Source organism: Diabrotica undecimpunctata, chromosome 5 (genome assembly GCF_040954645.1).
Source record: "Diabrotica undecimpunctata isolate CICGRU chromosome 5, icDiaUnde3, whole genome shotgun sequence".
NCBI lineage: Eukaryota > Metazoa > Arthropoda > Insecta > Coleoptera > Chrysomelidae > Diabrotica > Diabrotica undecimpunctata.
The window spans coordinates 53,476,045-53,489,917 of NC_092807.1; the positions used below are offsets into that span (position 1 = coordinate 53,476,045).

The 13,873-nt window shown below is 32.1% G+C and overlaps 1 protein-coding gene across 1 annotated transcript in view; it reads left to right on the plus strand.

Annotated features, from left to right (window-relative positions):
• Window positions 1-6,478, plus strand: part of LOC140440629 (uncharacterized) — a 34,792-nt gene extending 28,314 nt beyond the window's left edge. The window contains exon 3 of the mRNA XM_072530996.1: window positions 6,260-6,478. Within this exon, the coding sequence (XP_072387097.1) occupies window positions 6,260-6,478 (219 nt within the window). The remainder of the gene's footprint in view (window positions 1-6,259) is intronic.
• Window positions 6,479-13,873: the final 7,395 nt, after the last annotated feature.

Consider the following 13,873-nt stretch of genomic DNA (forward strand, 5'->3'; position numbering starts at 1 on the left):
TATAAACTAAATAATGTTTATGATATTCCTTAAGAATGAAAAATTCCTAAATTAATAAAACCAAAACAGTATACATACAAGTTTTTTAAATAAATTTATAATGAAAATAGCAAAGAAATTTCTTTTAAAAAATCAAAACGTATTAAAAAAACGTAGCAAAAAAAATAATTTGTATTATTTAGGAAATAGTATAAGCAAGATCGCATCACACCGTGAGCTTCGATCGATACATCACATTGTTTTAGTATTAAAAAAAAAAAGTTGCATTAGTTGCGTTAACGCAACACATTGAATGAATTTTTTTTTTACATGAATACTGAAGTTTTTTTATAAATGGCGGATAGTATTGTGCTATGAAAGATTTAGCAATTCAGAAAAAACTTCTACATGCAAAAAAATATAATTCAAAATAGCGTTAAAAATAGTAAAATAACTATAGATAATATTACAAGCGAGATACGTTTAAAAAAAATGCTTTAAAATATTTAGGGATTATTATTTTATCATTCACAAGATATTTTCATCGCTTAGTGACATAAAGTAACAATATTCTAAACGTAAAATTTATTTTTTTAGTAAATAATGTCGTTTCAGGACTTTGAATATACCGTTGCGTTAACGCAACTATGGGAAAATAAGTTTAATATAGTATAAGTATAAGAATGATCCTAAAAGGCCCTTGACCATGAAAGAACTCAAAGCTATAGTTAAAAAACTGGATGTAGATGATGAGATAGATGTTTGTTTAATACATCCAGAAGTTGAAAGCCTAACAGATGAGGAAGATGGAGATCAGGATGATATGGCTAATATAAATAGTTTGCCGAAAGATGGGCCTGGGACATTTAAAATAACAAATATAAAGAAAGAAGACGAGATGGAAGAGACAAGTGTAAGTCAGTCTCATGTGCAATCATCAAAAGCCAAAAAAAAAATAGAGTCGAAAAAGTAACCTGGTGAAGAAAACCCATTGAGTATGGAAGTGATGCTGATTCGAATGAAGAAACTCGCTTAAAAAATATCATTGAGGAGTTGGATGAAAAGTTGGTACTGGACTATTTTGTGGAAATGTTCAATGAAGATATTTTGCAATGTATTACATCAAATTCAAAAAAATATTCAGGAGTTCGGAACCGTCCCAACTTTGACATGGATCGAAATGATTTAGAAATATTTTTGGGATTGTTGATTTTGAGCAGACATCACACTCTTTCCCGTGTAAAACTTTACTGGTCTTCTGATGAAGATAAGGGAGTTCATTTTGTGAAAAATGCAATGTCTCGAAATAGATTTCTTGAAATAACGAGGAACATTCATCTTGCAGATAACGATCAGCTAGATAAACATGATAAATTGGCAGCAGAAAATCGTCCGATCATCAACCTGTTAAACAAAAGTTTTTTAAAATATGGTGTTTTCAGTCAATACTTATCAATAGATGAACAAATGGTCCCATACTTCGACCGTAATTCGGCAAAAATGTTTATAAAAGGGAATCCCATTCGTTTCGGATACAAAGTATGGTGATTTGCATCTAGCAATGGATATTTATACAATTTGTTCCTTATGCTAGAAAATAAAACCAGAATAATTCAAAAGAGTTTAGAGTAAAGTAGTTGTTATCAAACTTTTAAAAGTCGTGGAAGACAAGTCTGCACACAAGATATATTTTGATAATTTCTTTACCAAATACAAGTTGTTAGTTCATGTGTAACAACAAGAATACTTTGCCACTGGAGCAATACGTGAAAACAGGCTGCTAAATTGTCCGTTGGAGAACACAAAATACATTGGAAAAAAGATCGTGGCACTATGGATTGTCGCTACGATTAAACTAATAAAATAAGTGTTGTGCGTTGGAACGATAATTCTGTGGTGATAGTGACAACCAATTGTGATCCAGTAGAGCCTGTTCTTCCCGTAAAACGATACAATCGCAAGGTAAGACAAGATATCGCTATCTCACAACCCAATATGATAGCTAAATATAGTAAATACATGGGGGGAGTGGACTTACATGACAAAGAAATGGCTAATTATAGAATTAATATCCGTGAGAAAAAATGGTGGTGGCCGTTATTTATAAATATGTTAGACTCTGCAGTCGTTAATGACTGGAAACTCTATAGAATTGTACATGAGAAAAATTCAATTTCGCAGTTAGATTTTAGGTCAAAACTTGTGCGAAGCCTTGTTAGTGCACAGAATCTATTAGAGGTCATGGCTCTAGTTCATCCTTACCATCTACCTTGCGTTTGGATAATGTGGGCTATATAATTGAATGCAATAATAAAAAACTGGAGAAGGCGTTGTAGCTATGTAAAAGTACAACTGTTTTTATGTGTAGAAAATGTAATATACCATTTCATCCACATTGTTTCAAAGACTACGACAAGTGAAAATAAAAATGTTTTTATGTTATACGTATAGTCCCAATGTTGTCTTACCGCAACGTTAACAAAAATGGACGTGTATTTTTTTTCTTTATGTAGCTTTTAAATTATCTTTATTTGTGTTTAATTAAATATATTTAATAAAAAATCATTGGTTTTATTATGCTTTCTCTAAGTGGGCCTAAGTAAATGGGTTTTAAATCCTTTTGATAATAAAAAATATTTCTTTGAGAATTTTGTTGATACATTACCATTACAGTATATTGTCATAGTATAATAAAGTAACAATTTTCTTACAGATAATGATGAGCTCAGAAATACAACGTGTTAGGAGACTATGCGAAAATAACAACAGCCTCAGCAATATTATGTATACGTCTTGTTTACCTCACAGTTTAAATAAAAATATTTGTAAAAAATATCCATCATATAAATATCAAAAATTACTTATTGAGAATGTCTTTCCAAAAGTAAATATATTTTTGTATGAAAGAATTTGAAAGTTATCTATGTAAGACTTGTATATGTTTTATTATAAAATTTGACTGCTTATATTTTGAAGAACACAATTCGAATTTATATCAGGGATATATTTTACTATTCCACCTCTTTATTGCAATTATAATTAAAAAATCTCTGTATCGTAAACCAACAAAACAACAAGAACAAAATTTAACAAGCTTATCCTATTTTAGTTTTACATACATTTTAATTTTTAAATTTTACTAACATCTAGTTTAAAATCTACACATAACGCAAAAGTCTAAGGATATTTTAATAATTTGACAATACCAATGACAGAAATTTCATGACCATATGAATTTACTTGTACTATAATTGTTGATACAGACACTCACTTCTTATGAAAAAAAAAATTGTAAAACTGATAGCAATACGTGTTTTAGAACGTTTTTTATACGGGACAAAAAAATCGACACTTTTATGTTTTGTTTATTTTTAATTTTAGTCACTTTATACCACTCTTGCTTAATAGGTGAGTTAAAGCTATTGTCTTTTTACCATGCAACGACAATATTTAACGTTGGACGAGATGGATAGAATCGTGGGCCTCCTTCAAGCTGGTATGCGACAAACTCCAGTTGCCGACCAGCTGGGTGTCTCTCAAAGCATCGTAAGTCGTTTGTGGCGTCGGTTTAGAGACACTGGGAGTCCAGCCGAGCAACACCCAGGACGTGGTCGCTCTACAACCGTCGCTTAAGACAGATATTTAATTTTAAATGACAGAAGGCAGCCAACAATCACAGCACCCGAGCTGGTTAATGAATTACAGCTTGCACATAATGTAACAATTAGCAGCAGTGCTGTGAGGAATCGTCTCCATGAAGCCAACCTTCGTAGTCGGCGACCACTGAGATGTCCACCTCTATCTAGAGGCAATCGCGCTGCAAGATTAACCTGGTCTCAAGAGTTTCAGAATTGGACTGACAATGACTGGGCCACAGTTTTGTTTAGTGACGAGTCTAGATATGAATTTCATCCAGATTCTCGTCGAACAAGAGTTTGGAGACGACCCAGAAATGGAGAACGATTACGACATCTTCAAGAAGTGTATGCATACACTTATTGTGTATGCATACGTGTATGAGGTGGTACATTAATGGTATGGGGAGAAATCATGATTGACGGAAGAACTGACCTCATTTTCCCACGTGGCTTTCTTACAAGTCAGCAATATTTAAACACTATTCTTGAACCTGTTGTGCGCCCATTTGCTGCTGCTGTTGGAGAACATTTTTACTTTATGGATGATAGCGCTCGACCACATGTTGGACATATTGTAACAAACTGGTTGGATAACGAGGGTATTGATGTATTGCCGTGGCCAGCACGATCACCGGACTTGAATCCCATTTAGCATGTATGAGACATGCTAAATGTCTCATACATGCTAACGAAACTGTCTGCAAACGAAAAAATATTCCACATATGGGTAATATCTATAATGAGTTTCAACTAAAAGAGCTTCTGAGAGAACAATGGACACAACTACCTCAAGCAGACATTAACAATGTGATTCGGAGCATTAACAGTAGATGTAGAGCTTTGATAAGCCAACGTGGTGGCCATACTTTATTTTAAGTTTATATTTCGTATTTTTGACATTTTATGGTGGTATAGGAAACATGGGTGATTTGCAATATATTTTTTTTGCTCAAATTTTCTGTTTTTTTGCAATTTATGGTTTTTGACATATTAAACAACAATTAAAACTACAAATTTTGTATTATTTTTTTTAAGTTTATTACAAATAAACAAAATACGCCTATTTATAAAAATATCCCCAGACTTTTGCGTTGTGTGTGCATTGTTATGAGTATGATTATGGTAAATTGGGACAGGGCCCATTTGTGAGTCATTCAGAATTTATACTGTTACTAAACATTTAATTAGAACAAGGAACCTATCAGAAGATTAAATATAATAAGAAACTGAAGATATTCTTTGTGAATTTAAAAATTAAATCTTTACCGCTTAGTAGTAAAAGTATTTTTAATAGTTTTAAATAATAATTAAGTCCAAAAAAGATACTTGTAATCCATTTTTGTGAATATTAAAGTATTATTACAATTTCTTGTTGTTTTTTTGAGTTGGTTAATAACCAATATTTTCCCTTCATCCAATCATTTACCAAATAGAAGAAAAAAAAGCAATTAATACATTAGTTTACCGTTGAATGATGAGAAAAAACGCAAACAATAACATATCAGGATGTGTAACACCGGATTTTCCAACACCGATATATTCATTGGAGAACAACAGCATTTATATCTAAATCCAAATAAATCAAAGTATGTCTCAGTGTGCTTATCCCACCAGTTGAATTGTGGTCCATGTATCATATTTATTATCTTGATTAAAGTGTCAAAATACTGTGGTGTTAACCGAAGAAACCTGGAATTACTTTTTATCCTACAAGACAACTATTGATGACTTTTTATCATCTATTTACAACTCAGATTCTATGTATGCTGGTCTGTTTTTCTTATAATTTAAACTATTACAATATCTTTCCGTAGCAAACATTATAACTGGTGAGTCCAAGTTTTGTTAGTCCATTTGTTAGAGAAATTGAAAAGGCAATAATTAGCTACAATGTAGTAATTTAAGAATGATAGAATAGGTGCAGCTGCTAGTGATAATATTCAAGGGGCATTAGAAATTATAAAATTTATCGAATACGTAAATGCTTTATTATATAGCTGGCTAATGGAAGTCATTAACATACATCTAGAACTTCTATAGAAACCAGAATTGCAGTTATGACATAAAACATAAAAATCTGTTTGCCTTAATGATGAAGCATATGTAGTTCATAGCATGATTTTGGGGCAATTTTCTTATAAATCAGCTCATAAAGCTTATTGAAAAATTTTATCTGTAGATAGACATCGTTTTAAAAAATGAATTAAGGGTGTTAAAAACAATTTTCTTTACTAAAGCTATAATAATAAAAAATCCTGTCGGGTTACATCACAGAACGTTTTCGGAATAACTATTCCATCATCAGTGCTATCTGGATGTACATGTTTGAAGCCACTAAATATGTGGATAAAAACCCTTTAAATGTAGCTTGATTAATTTTGAATTCATCATCATCATCAACCTATATGCGTCCACTGCTGGACATAGGTCTCTCACAGCTCTTTTTATCTGTCTCTGTCTTGTACAGCTTGCATCCAGTTATTGCTAAAACGCTTTAGGTCGTTTGTCGATTATCAGGTGATTCTGATAGAATCTGTTGCCTTTCAATGTTCGCTGAATACCTACGATACAATTTGTAAACTGTTTGATTTTAAATAATTCGTTAATTTTAATCGAGTTTATTAATTCTGAATTTATTTTAGAATTCCGACAGAAATCTTTGGACATTTGATAAGAGGGTACTGCATAGGGCCCTTTGTATACCTAACCACAAAAATCAAAACTTGCTTGATATTTACAAACACTCGACTATAGTTATAAATGACAAAATAAAGTCTTACAATATAAGTGCTGAAATTGATACCGCAGTTTGTACCAAAGTTTACCCAGAGATTTCTACATACGATGCACTATATCTGTAAGTATATATTTATATGATACATAATGGAATATTCAAATTCCATTCCATCAAATTGACATAACTAAAAATTATAAAAATTATAAGTAAAAATTACTCTCGATTAGTAGGTATGGTTTTTTTTAATCAGGAGGAGCAATTTAAATTTACCGCGTTGTATTGTTTGTTTGTAATTGGTCCAACCGCAGGCAAGTTTACTCCACTACATTATGACATTCTGACACGAATGACATTTATGAAATTTTAAAATTCAAAATTTATATCGACGATTTTTTGTATTTTCTGCATTATTTCTTTAATTTTTAGATTTATCGATTGCATTTATATAAAAAACAGTTCTTTCCAGAACTATTTACCGACATAGTAATGTTATTAAGATAACAATATGGATTCAATGCCAAGTACTAGTGGTAATTATCTTTCTCCACCTAAAAAACGCCGAGTAGATTTGAGTCATTTATCATCAAATGAAAACAATGCATTATAAATATGTACAAATAAATAAAAATTGATAGTTCTGGAATAAACATAACAGCCATGGTAGCAAAAATAAAACAGGCAAGACAGGTTAGTTTTACAGAATAGTTATTGTTAAAATCAAGATCATATAGTTATCTTATATTAATACTTATTGTTAAAAAAAGTTATCCCATAAAAACTGGTTATAGTCCATTTCCATCATATTGATAGCACATTATGTATGCAAATCCTTAAACTGTTGATACGGGTGACTCAATGAAAAATAGATATTTGTCAACAAGTTTACAGAAGTATATAGGAAAACAATTTTAAATTGAGTATGACCACCAGGTATAAAGGTTGAAGCAGAATAGAATACAATAGTCTTGAGGATTACTAATCCCTAAATAAAGTTGCATTTCTCTCAATAGTCCCCATAATTTCTTGTTGCTTATGATTGGTAACTCTTCGTTTTCTCTAATTAATGTTTGGATTTTGTCCAATGTTGGAAATTCTTTGTTAAAAAAAATGAGTGGACGCTGCTTCTTATCATGTTTTTATGTATTTCTTCAATTTCCAAGGGTTTACTCCCTCCACTCTTTTCTAAATTCTAATTTATATTATTGGCATAAGCTGTAATGTGGCATAAAAACTACTTAAACTATCATTAGTGAAGCCTTATCAGTAATTCCACGTAATCGTTCAAATAAGGCATTCTTTTTGTTCAGGCGATAACTTGTATAGAAAACAATAATCACCTTTAAATTACTGTTTACATTAATTTATTTCGTGAAACATTCAATTCTCTCGTTAATCACCCGTGTATAATTAACAATAATCGTGTGGCATATATACCGACGTTTTTTACGCACAAAAAAGGTATAGTGAGATTAGTGGACACTTATTTCACAGAAGATTTTTTAAAAGATAATGTATTGTTGACGGCATCTTAAAATATTAATTTTTTTTATTTATTTCAAAACAAGTATAGGGTGACACCTGTTGGTATGGTTTTTTGACCTGTTGAGGATTTGCATACATAATGTGCTATCAATATGATAGAAAAGGACTATATATTCCTATAAAGCGGCATACAATATTTGTTGTTTAAGTTAATGCGCTGATGAAATATTGTAAAATTCCATTGGATTTTAGATATAATTTTATCACGAATATATCGCTTTCGTATACGTTCCGGACGATTTTCCTCTACAATGGAAGTGAATTGGAAAAAATAATTATTCAAACATAAACAAAGTAAGGTTAGAATCGACGTGAGACGTTGTCCAATACTGATTAATGGATTACCGCAAGGCCGAGATAATCAACCAAAGAAGAAGATGTATTTCGTGACTTTTCTAGTAAATTTCTTGGGTGTAAATCTGTCTTTTTAGTTTACTCCTCCTGGTTAAAAAACAAACCATAGTAGCGGATGGGATATAATGTGACTCTGTGGATTGAATATTTAAAAAACAGTTGTAATCTATCATAAGTATGCTAGGTATGGAATGTAGATAGAACTAATATCTGGTATAGTGGGTTGTACTTTGAGAAAATAATTAGCTGACATAAATCGAAATGGTTTTAAAATAGGTTTGCGGTTTTAATAATATTAAAAATTTATCATTTAGATGTTTTGTGATGGGTTAATAATTGGAGACTGTATAATTTTTTACTTAATAGCAATACAAATAATTTTCTTAATAGCAATTTTTCTTAAACATTATAGAGCAAATTTTGGAAATCAGAATCCTTCACAAAAATAAACTGACTTATCAAAATCACCTTTTTTCATTGAGTTACATAGAGCTAAATTTATCGTTATCCTTGAGATACACTAACAGTGTGAGGTAAATATCATTATCTGATATACCAAAACATAACTATGGGAAAACCAAAAAGATTTTCAAAGGAGTATTTAGCTATATCCCTCACTACTGATAGTACCACCTTTAACGGAGAATATTTTATTGGGCTTCCTACTAAGGCGCTCTGATGAGTCCTAAAAGGAAGAAATACGTATAAGCGAATTGTAGGAGTACTATACGTGAAATCAAATCTTAACTGACTTTTTTTATTAAAAATAGTTTAAATAGATAGTTGCACTGCAAAATTAAGATGTTAATAAACTAATTCAGTATATTACAGTTCTCTTTTTCGGTGAAAACTACATTTTGTAGTTTTCTTTCTGCGGATTTCTGTGAGCAACTCCGTCTTCAAGGTCCATCAGTAACTAGCCATCGTTCTAATATTTCATCTCGCATGGTAACGTCTCTCTATCACCTTTATGGATTGATGGAACCCCTCTCTCTGTTCTTTGCTAACTGCTTTAATGTGTTCGGGAGAATAGTCAATATGAGAAATTAGAAAATAAAGTTTGACGCTCATATTACATCCCAGCTTTTTTTTTTAATTTTCGACCATGAGGCTACAATTTCTTTGTAGTTTGGAGACTGGAGAAAAAAAAATGACTTCTACGAAAGAACTCCATGCTTTGGATTTATCCTAGGTTATTGTAGGCTGAAACAATTTGTTGAATTTAGAGGTTCGAATTTAGGGCTCTATAAAAATTACTTATTTAAGTTTAGCTTCAGTGTTTTCCTTATTCATAGTCATTTTAAAAACTTAATAAAGTAGGACTATTTGAGATTTATTTGAGAATATAATTAATTATTGAAATAAAAAGAAGAAACCGCAAACCATTACCTACTATAGCCACACAAAATACAAAGCAAACGTTGTAGATCAGATGTCCAGACAGTGTTCAACTAAATAAGCTTCAAGAAGATGGCCGTTGCAAGTTTTTTTTAATATTCTAGAAATGGCAGGAATAAACGTTTGTATTTTATATAACGAAGTTACGGGCAGTCAAGTATCTAGGCAACATTTCCTACTTCAGTTAGCAGAAGAATTGCGTCAAGATCATATGAATAAGGGTAGGACAACATCAACGGATACGAATCCAAGGGGTGTAACAAAGCAATCAAATAATAAAAGTACACAATGCCAAACAGAAAAGTCCAACAAAAATAAAACATGTGAAATTGGTCATATGTAAAAAATTTTGTGTAGGTCCTTTACAAGCAAAATTGAAAAAAATTTGCTACTGCATATAAATATAGGTTTTTTTTTAATAAAAAGGAATAAAAAAATTGCTGGCGATAGAAAATTCCAATACCCGTCATTTTGACCACTCCGGTGCTTCAAGGTATGCAAAATGGTGGTGCGTCTAGTGTTAAAAGAGTCACCTTTTTATTTAAAGCTTTGACAAACTGCTTCATCAATGTCAACTTTATAAGAAGGGGAGACAAAAGAACTAATTTTGAGTCAACTTATATAACTGCCATTCTTTCTTAACGTATTATAAATTTCGTGCTTGACTGCCCCACTCGCATAAAATACATGGATACTTTGTGAATCCAGACTGCTGACCCAAAAGCATGGATATTATTTTGAAGTGTCCACAGAGTTGCCAACAATCTTCAGTATTCTTTGTTTTATTTAGTAACAGCTCATCTTTACATATGTTTCTTCACCGATGCATAAGTAGTACCATTGTGCAACAAGACACCCTTCATATTGCTCTTAAAACAATCAATAGATATCCATCATAATGTGTTATCGCAATTATCAGCTCCCATTTTTATGATTACTGCAAGCATATTATTAGAATACACCAGTAAACCCTCTTGAGGAAAATATTCTGCGAATTTCACGGCGCCTATACCACGAAAATGTGGTTTCTGGAGCCAACGAATTTTTATCTTTCAGTCGTGATCCTGAGATTTGTGCAGCATCCTTCAATAGGCCCAAGTATTTCACTACGCCGTTTAGTTTAGCTTGGATAATATGTTGAGGTTGGGCTTTATCAGGATATTATTCATCTTCATCGGTTTTTTCGTTTAAACTTTCATTTGATGATTGCTATTGGATGGTGTTAAAAAAAGATGGAGAAATAGAATTCCCGGACAGGTTGTGTCTCTTCCTTATGAACCATGTCCTTTTAGATCGTTGGTTACTATCATAGCTATCTTAATTATTTAATTCACTGCCACCCTAAATAGCAAGCTTGTATTAATACCATACTAATCTCGCAAGTTCTTTATTCATGAAGTCTTTCTTCGTACTACGCTGTGTTTGACTTCCATTTTCCATTGCATAACATTTTGTAACTATCTATATTTGAGACCTCTCATTACATGTCCAACGTACTCCAGTTTTCTCTTTTTTAAAAATCAGAATTTTTAAAATTCTTTTATAGCACCACATTTCGAAAGACTCAATACGAATTAAATAATTTTTATGCACAGTCCAAGACTCGATACCATAAATTAAGACGACCGAGAACACATAGCAGCGATTTAGGCGGATCCTCAACGCCAATTTTAGATTTCTGTGACATAATACCTTGGACATCCTTCTAAAAGCAACCTAGCTTGCTTAATTCTGGATCTATTTCACCATGACTCTCTGCGTTACAGTTTAAATAATATCCAAGGTAAACAATTTAATCGATTTGCTTAAATTTGGTACAATTTACGGAACTATAGACGGTCTTATATTCCGTTGTTTACTTACTACGATTATTTTGGTTTTCCGTATGTTCAGATCCAAACCTGGTTCCTTACAGCTCTCACTGACACTGTGAAATAATGTTTGCAGATCTTTTTAAGTAGAGTACTAAGAGTACTGTGTCACCCGCATATTGCAAATTATTGATGATTTCATAGTTCACAATGATTCATTCCTTTTTGTTTTTCAGAAGGTGCATTTCTGAAAATTCTTTCGGAGTAAATGTTAAAAAGCAGGAGTGACAAGAGGCATCCCTGCCTTACTTCTCTTTAAATATTAAGAGCCTGTTGTTCCAAACCATCTACTAAAATTGTACTTACTACATCCAAGCCAATGTCTCTTTGTGAGTGTGTCTCACAAAGTGAGTGTTTAATACGATCAAATGCATTTTGGAAGTCTAAACACCAACAGTACATATCGACAGATTTATCACGATATCTTTATGTAAGTACATTTATCCTAAAGAGGTCGTTTAGTAGATGGTAAATCAGGATACTAAATTGTACGTTTATTTTCCGAATGAAACCCTTGACATCGCAGGGCGAAAGTAACAGTCATCTAAATTGCTTTTTAGTAGCCTACATACCATAGTAATGCCAAAGGGTAAAGATAACGTGTACCGTTTTGTTTATTTTCTCAGTAGCTCGACATACTAAAAGCACACTTTATGTAGAGCTCAAGGTTTGTCCTGATCGCCAAGCTTTACACCGAAGTAAGATAAGCTTTCTTAATAACTTTTGTTATGTTTCGTTAATGAGTTGCTATGGTGTAATTACCACGCACATAACAAAATATATCTGGACTGTTTTTAACGCACTGTATGACGCACTAAATACTCAGAAAACAAAATACAACTCGATGCTACAAACAACTGACGCTAACTAACTAATTCTTAAAGACCTGTTGATGCCGTCAATTTAAAACTTAATGCGTATTATTTCTGTAATAATTAGACGTCAATTTCTGATTCTTTATCTAAATACATATTAAAAAAAAATAATTATTTTTATTTTAAAGTTAAAACGTTTACTTCTTATTGTAGTGGATGGTGTGCTAAAATGACATAACAATGTTAAATGACATGCCCTTACTTATTTCAAAAGTACTGGAACCGTCTAGTGAACAGGTACGGTTTTATGAAACAAAGAGCAACCAATTTATATGGGGACTCCATTTGGTTTGTAACTATAATATATCAAAGTTATCCTCAAAAAATTATTTTTACTAGTGTAAAAGTTTTATTGTGTTCTGCTGTAACTTAGATTTTACTACAAAATAATATTTGTTTTAAAGCGAAACCAACACTAGGAAATAAGTGTAAGCAAATACTACAGATGAACATACTTGAAATTGTGGTTGAATGTTAGATAAAATAATTCGGTGAGAACAACGTGTTGTTGCTGCTAAACGGCCTAGCTATTCATAAAGGTAAAGTGACATACTAAACAAACAAAAGAGTATAAACAAAAGAATAAATCACTAGAGTATATTAGACCACCATTTCTGTGTCTGATTGACCTAAACAAAGTGTTTGATAGAGTAATCAATCTTCTATATAATAAAGAAGTTCCCGTAAATATTATAAAAACTATCCAAAACATCTACTAAAACAACAAAATGAAAGTCAGAATAGATGGACAACTTATAAAACTTATAGAAATACGCAGGGACGCCATCGTGGGATGAAGCAGCAATAAAGAATACTATTGAGGCTGTAAAAAGTGGTCGAATGTGATGGTTTAAAGCAAGCAAACTCTTTAATGTCCCCCAGACGATTTTATCGATCGTGTCCAACACCACAAGTTAATGCAGATCCTCAAGAAAGTTGATATAGACCAAAAAGACATAAGATGCATTGAAAACTTGTACTGGCATCAAACGGCACAGTTAAAAATAGACAATTCTATATCCAAACCCATACATATAAGAAGGGGCGTTCGACAGGGATGTGTGCTTTCCCCTCTTTTATTTAACATTTATTCGGAAGCCATATTTCAAGAGTCTCTGGAGGATGCAAAGATGGGAATCAAAGTGAATGGAGTACTGATCAACAACATACGATATGCTGATGATGGTGTCTTAATTTGTGACAACATAGTCGATCTTCAACAACTTGTCACTATAATCGGAGAATACGGTAAGCGAATGGGATTAGAGATTAATACCAAAAAAACCAAATTTATGATCATCTCCAGAAACTTGGATGCATTTGAAAACTCCACCATAACACTGAATACTAAGTCCATTGAAAGAGTGAGTAAATTTAAATACCTGGGATCGTGGCTTTTTGAAGACTGGGCATCGGACAGGGAAGTAAAATGTCGCATTGAGCAAGCTCGACAAGCTTTCGTAAAATTCAAGAAAGTAC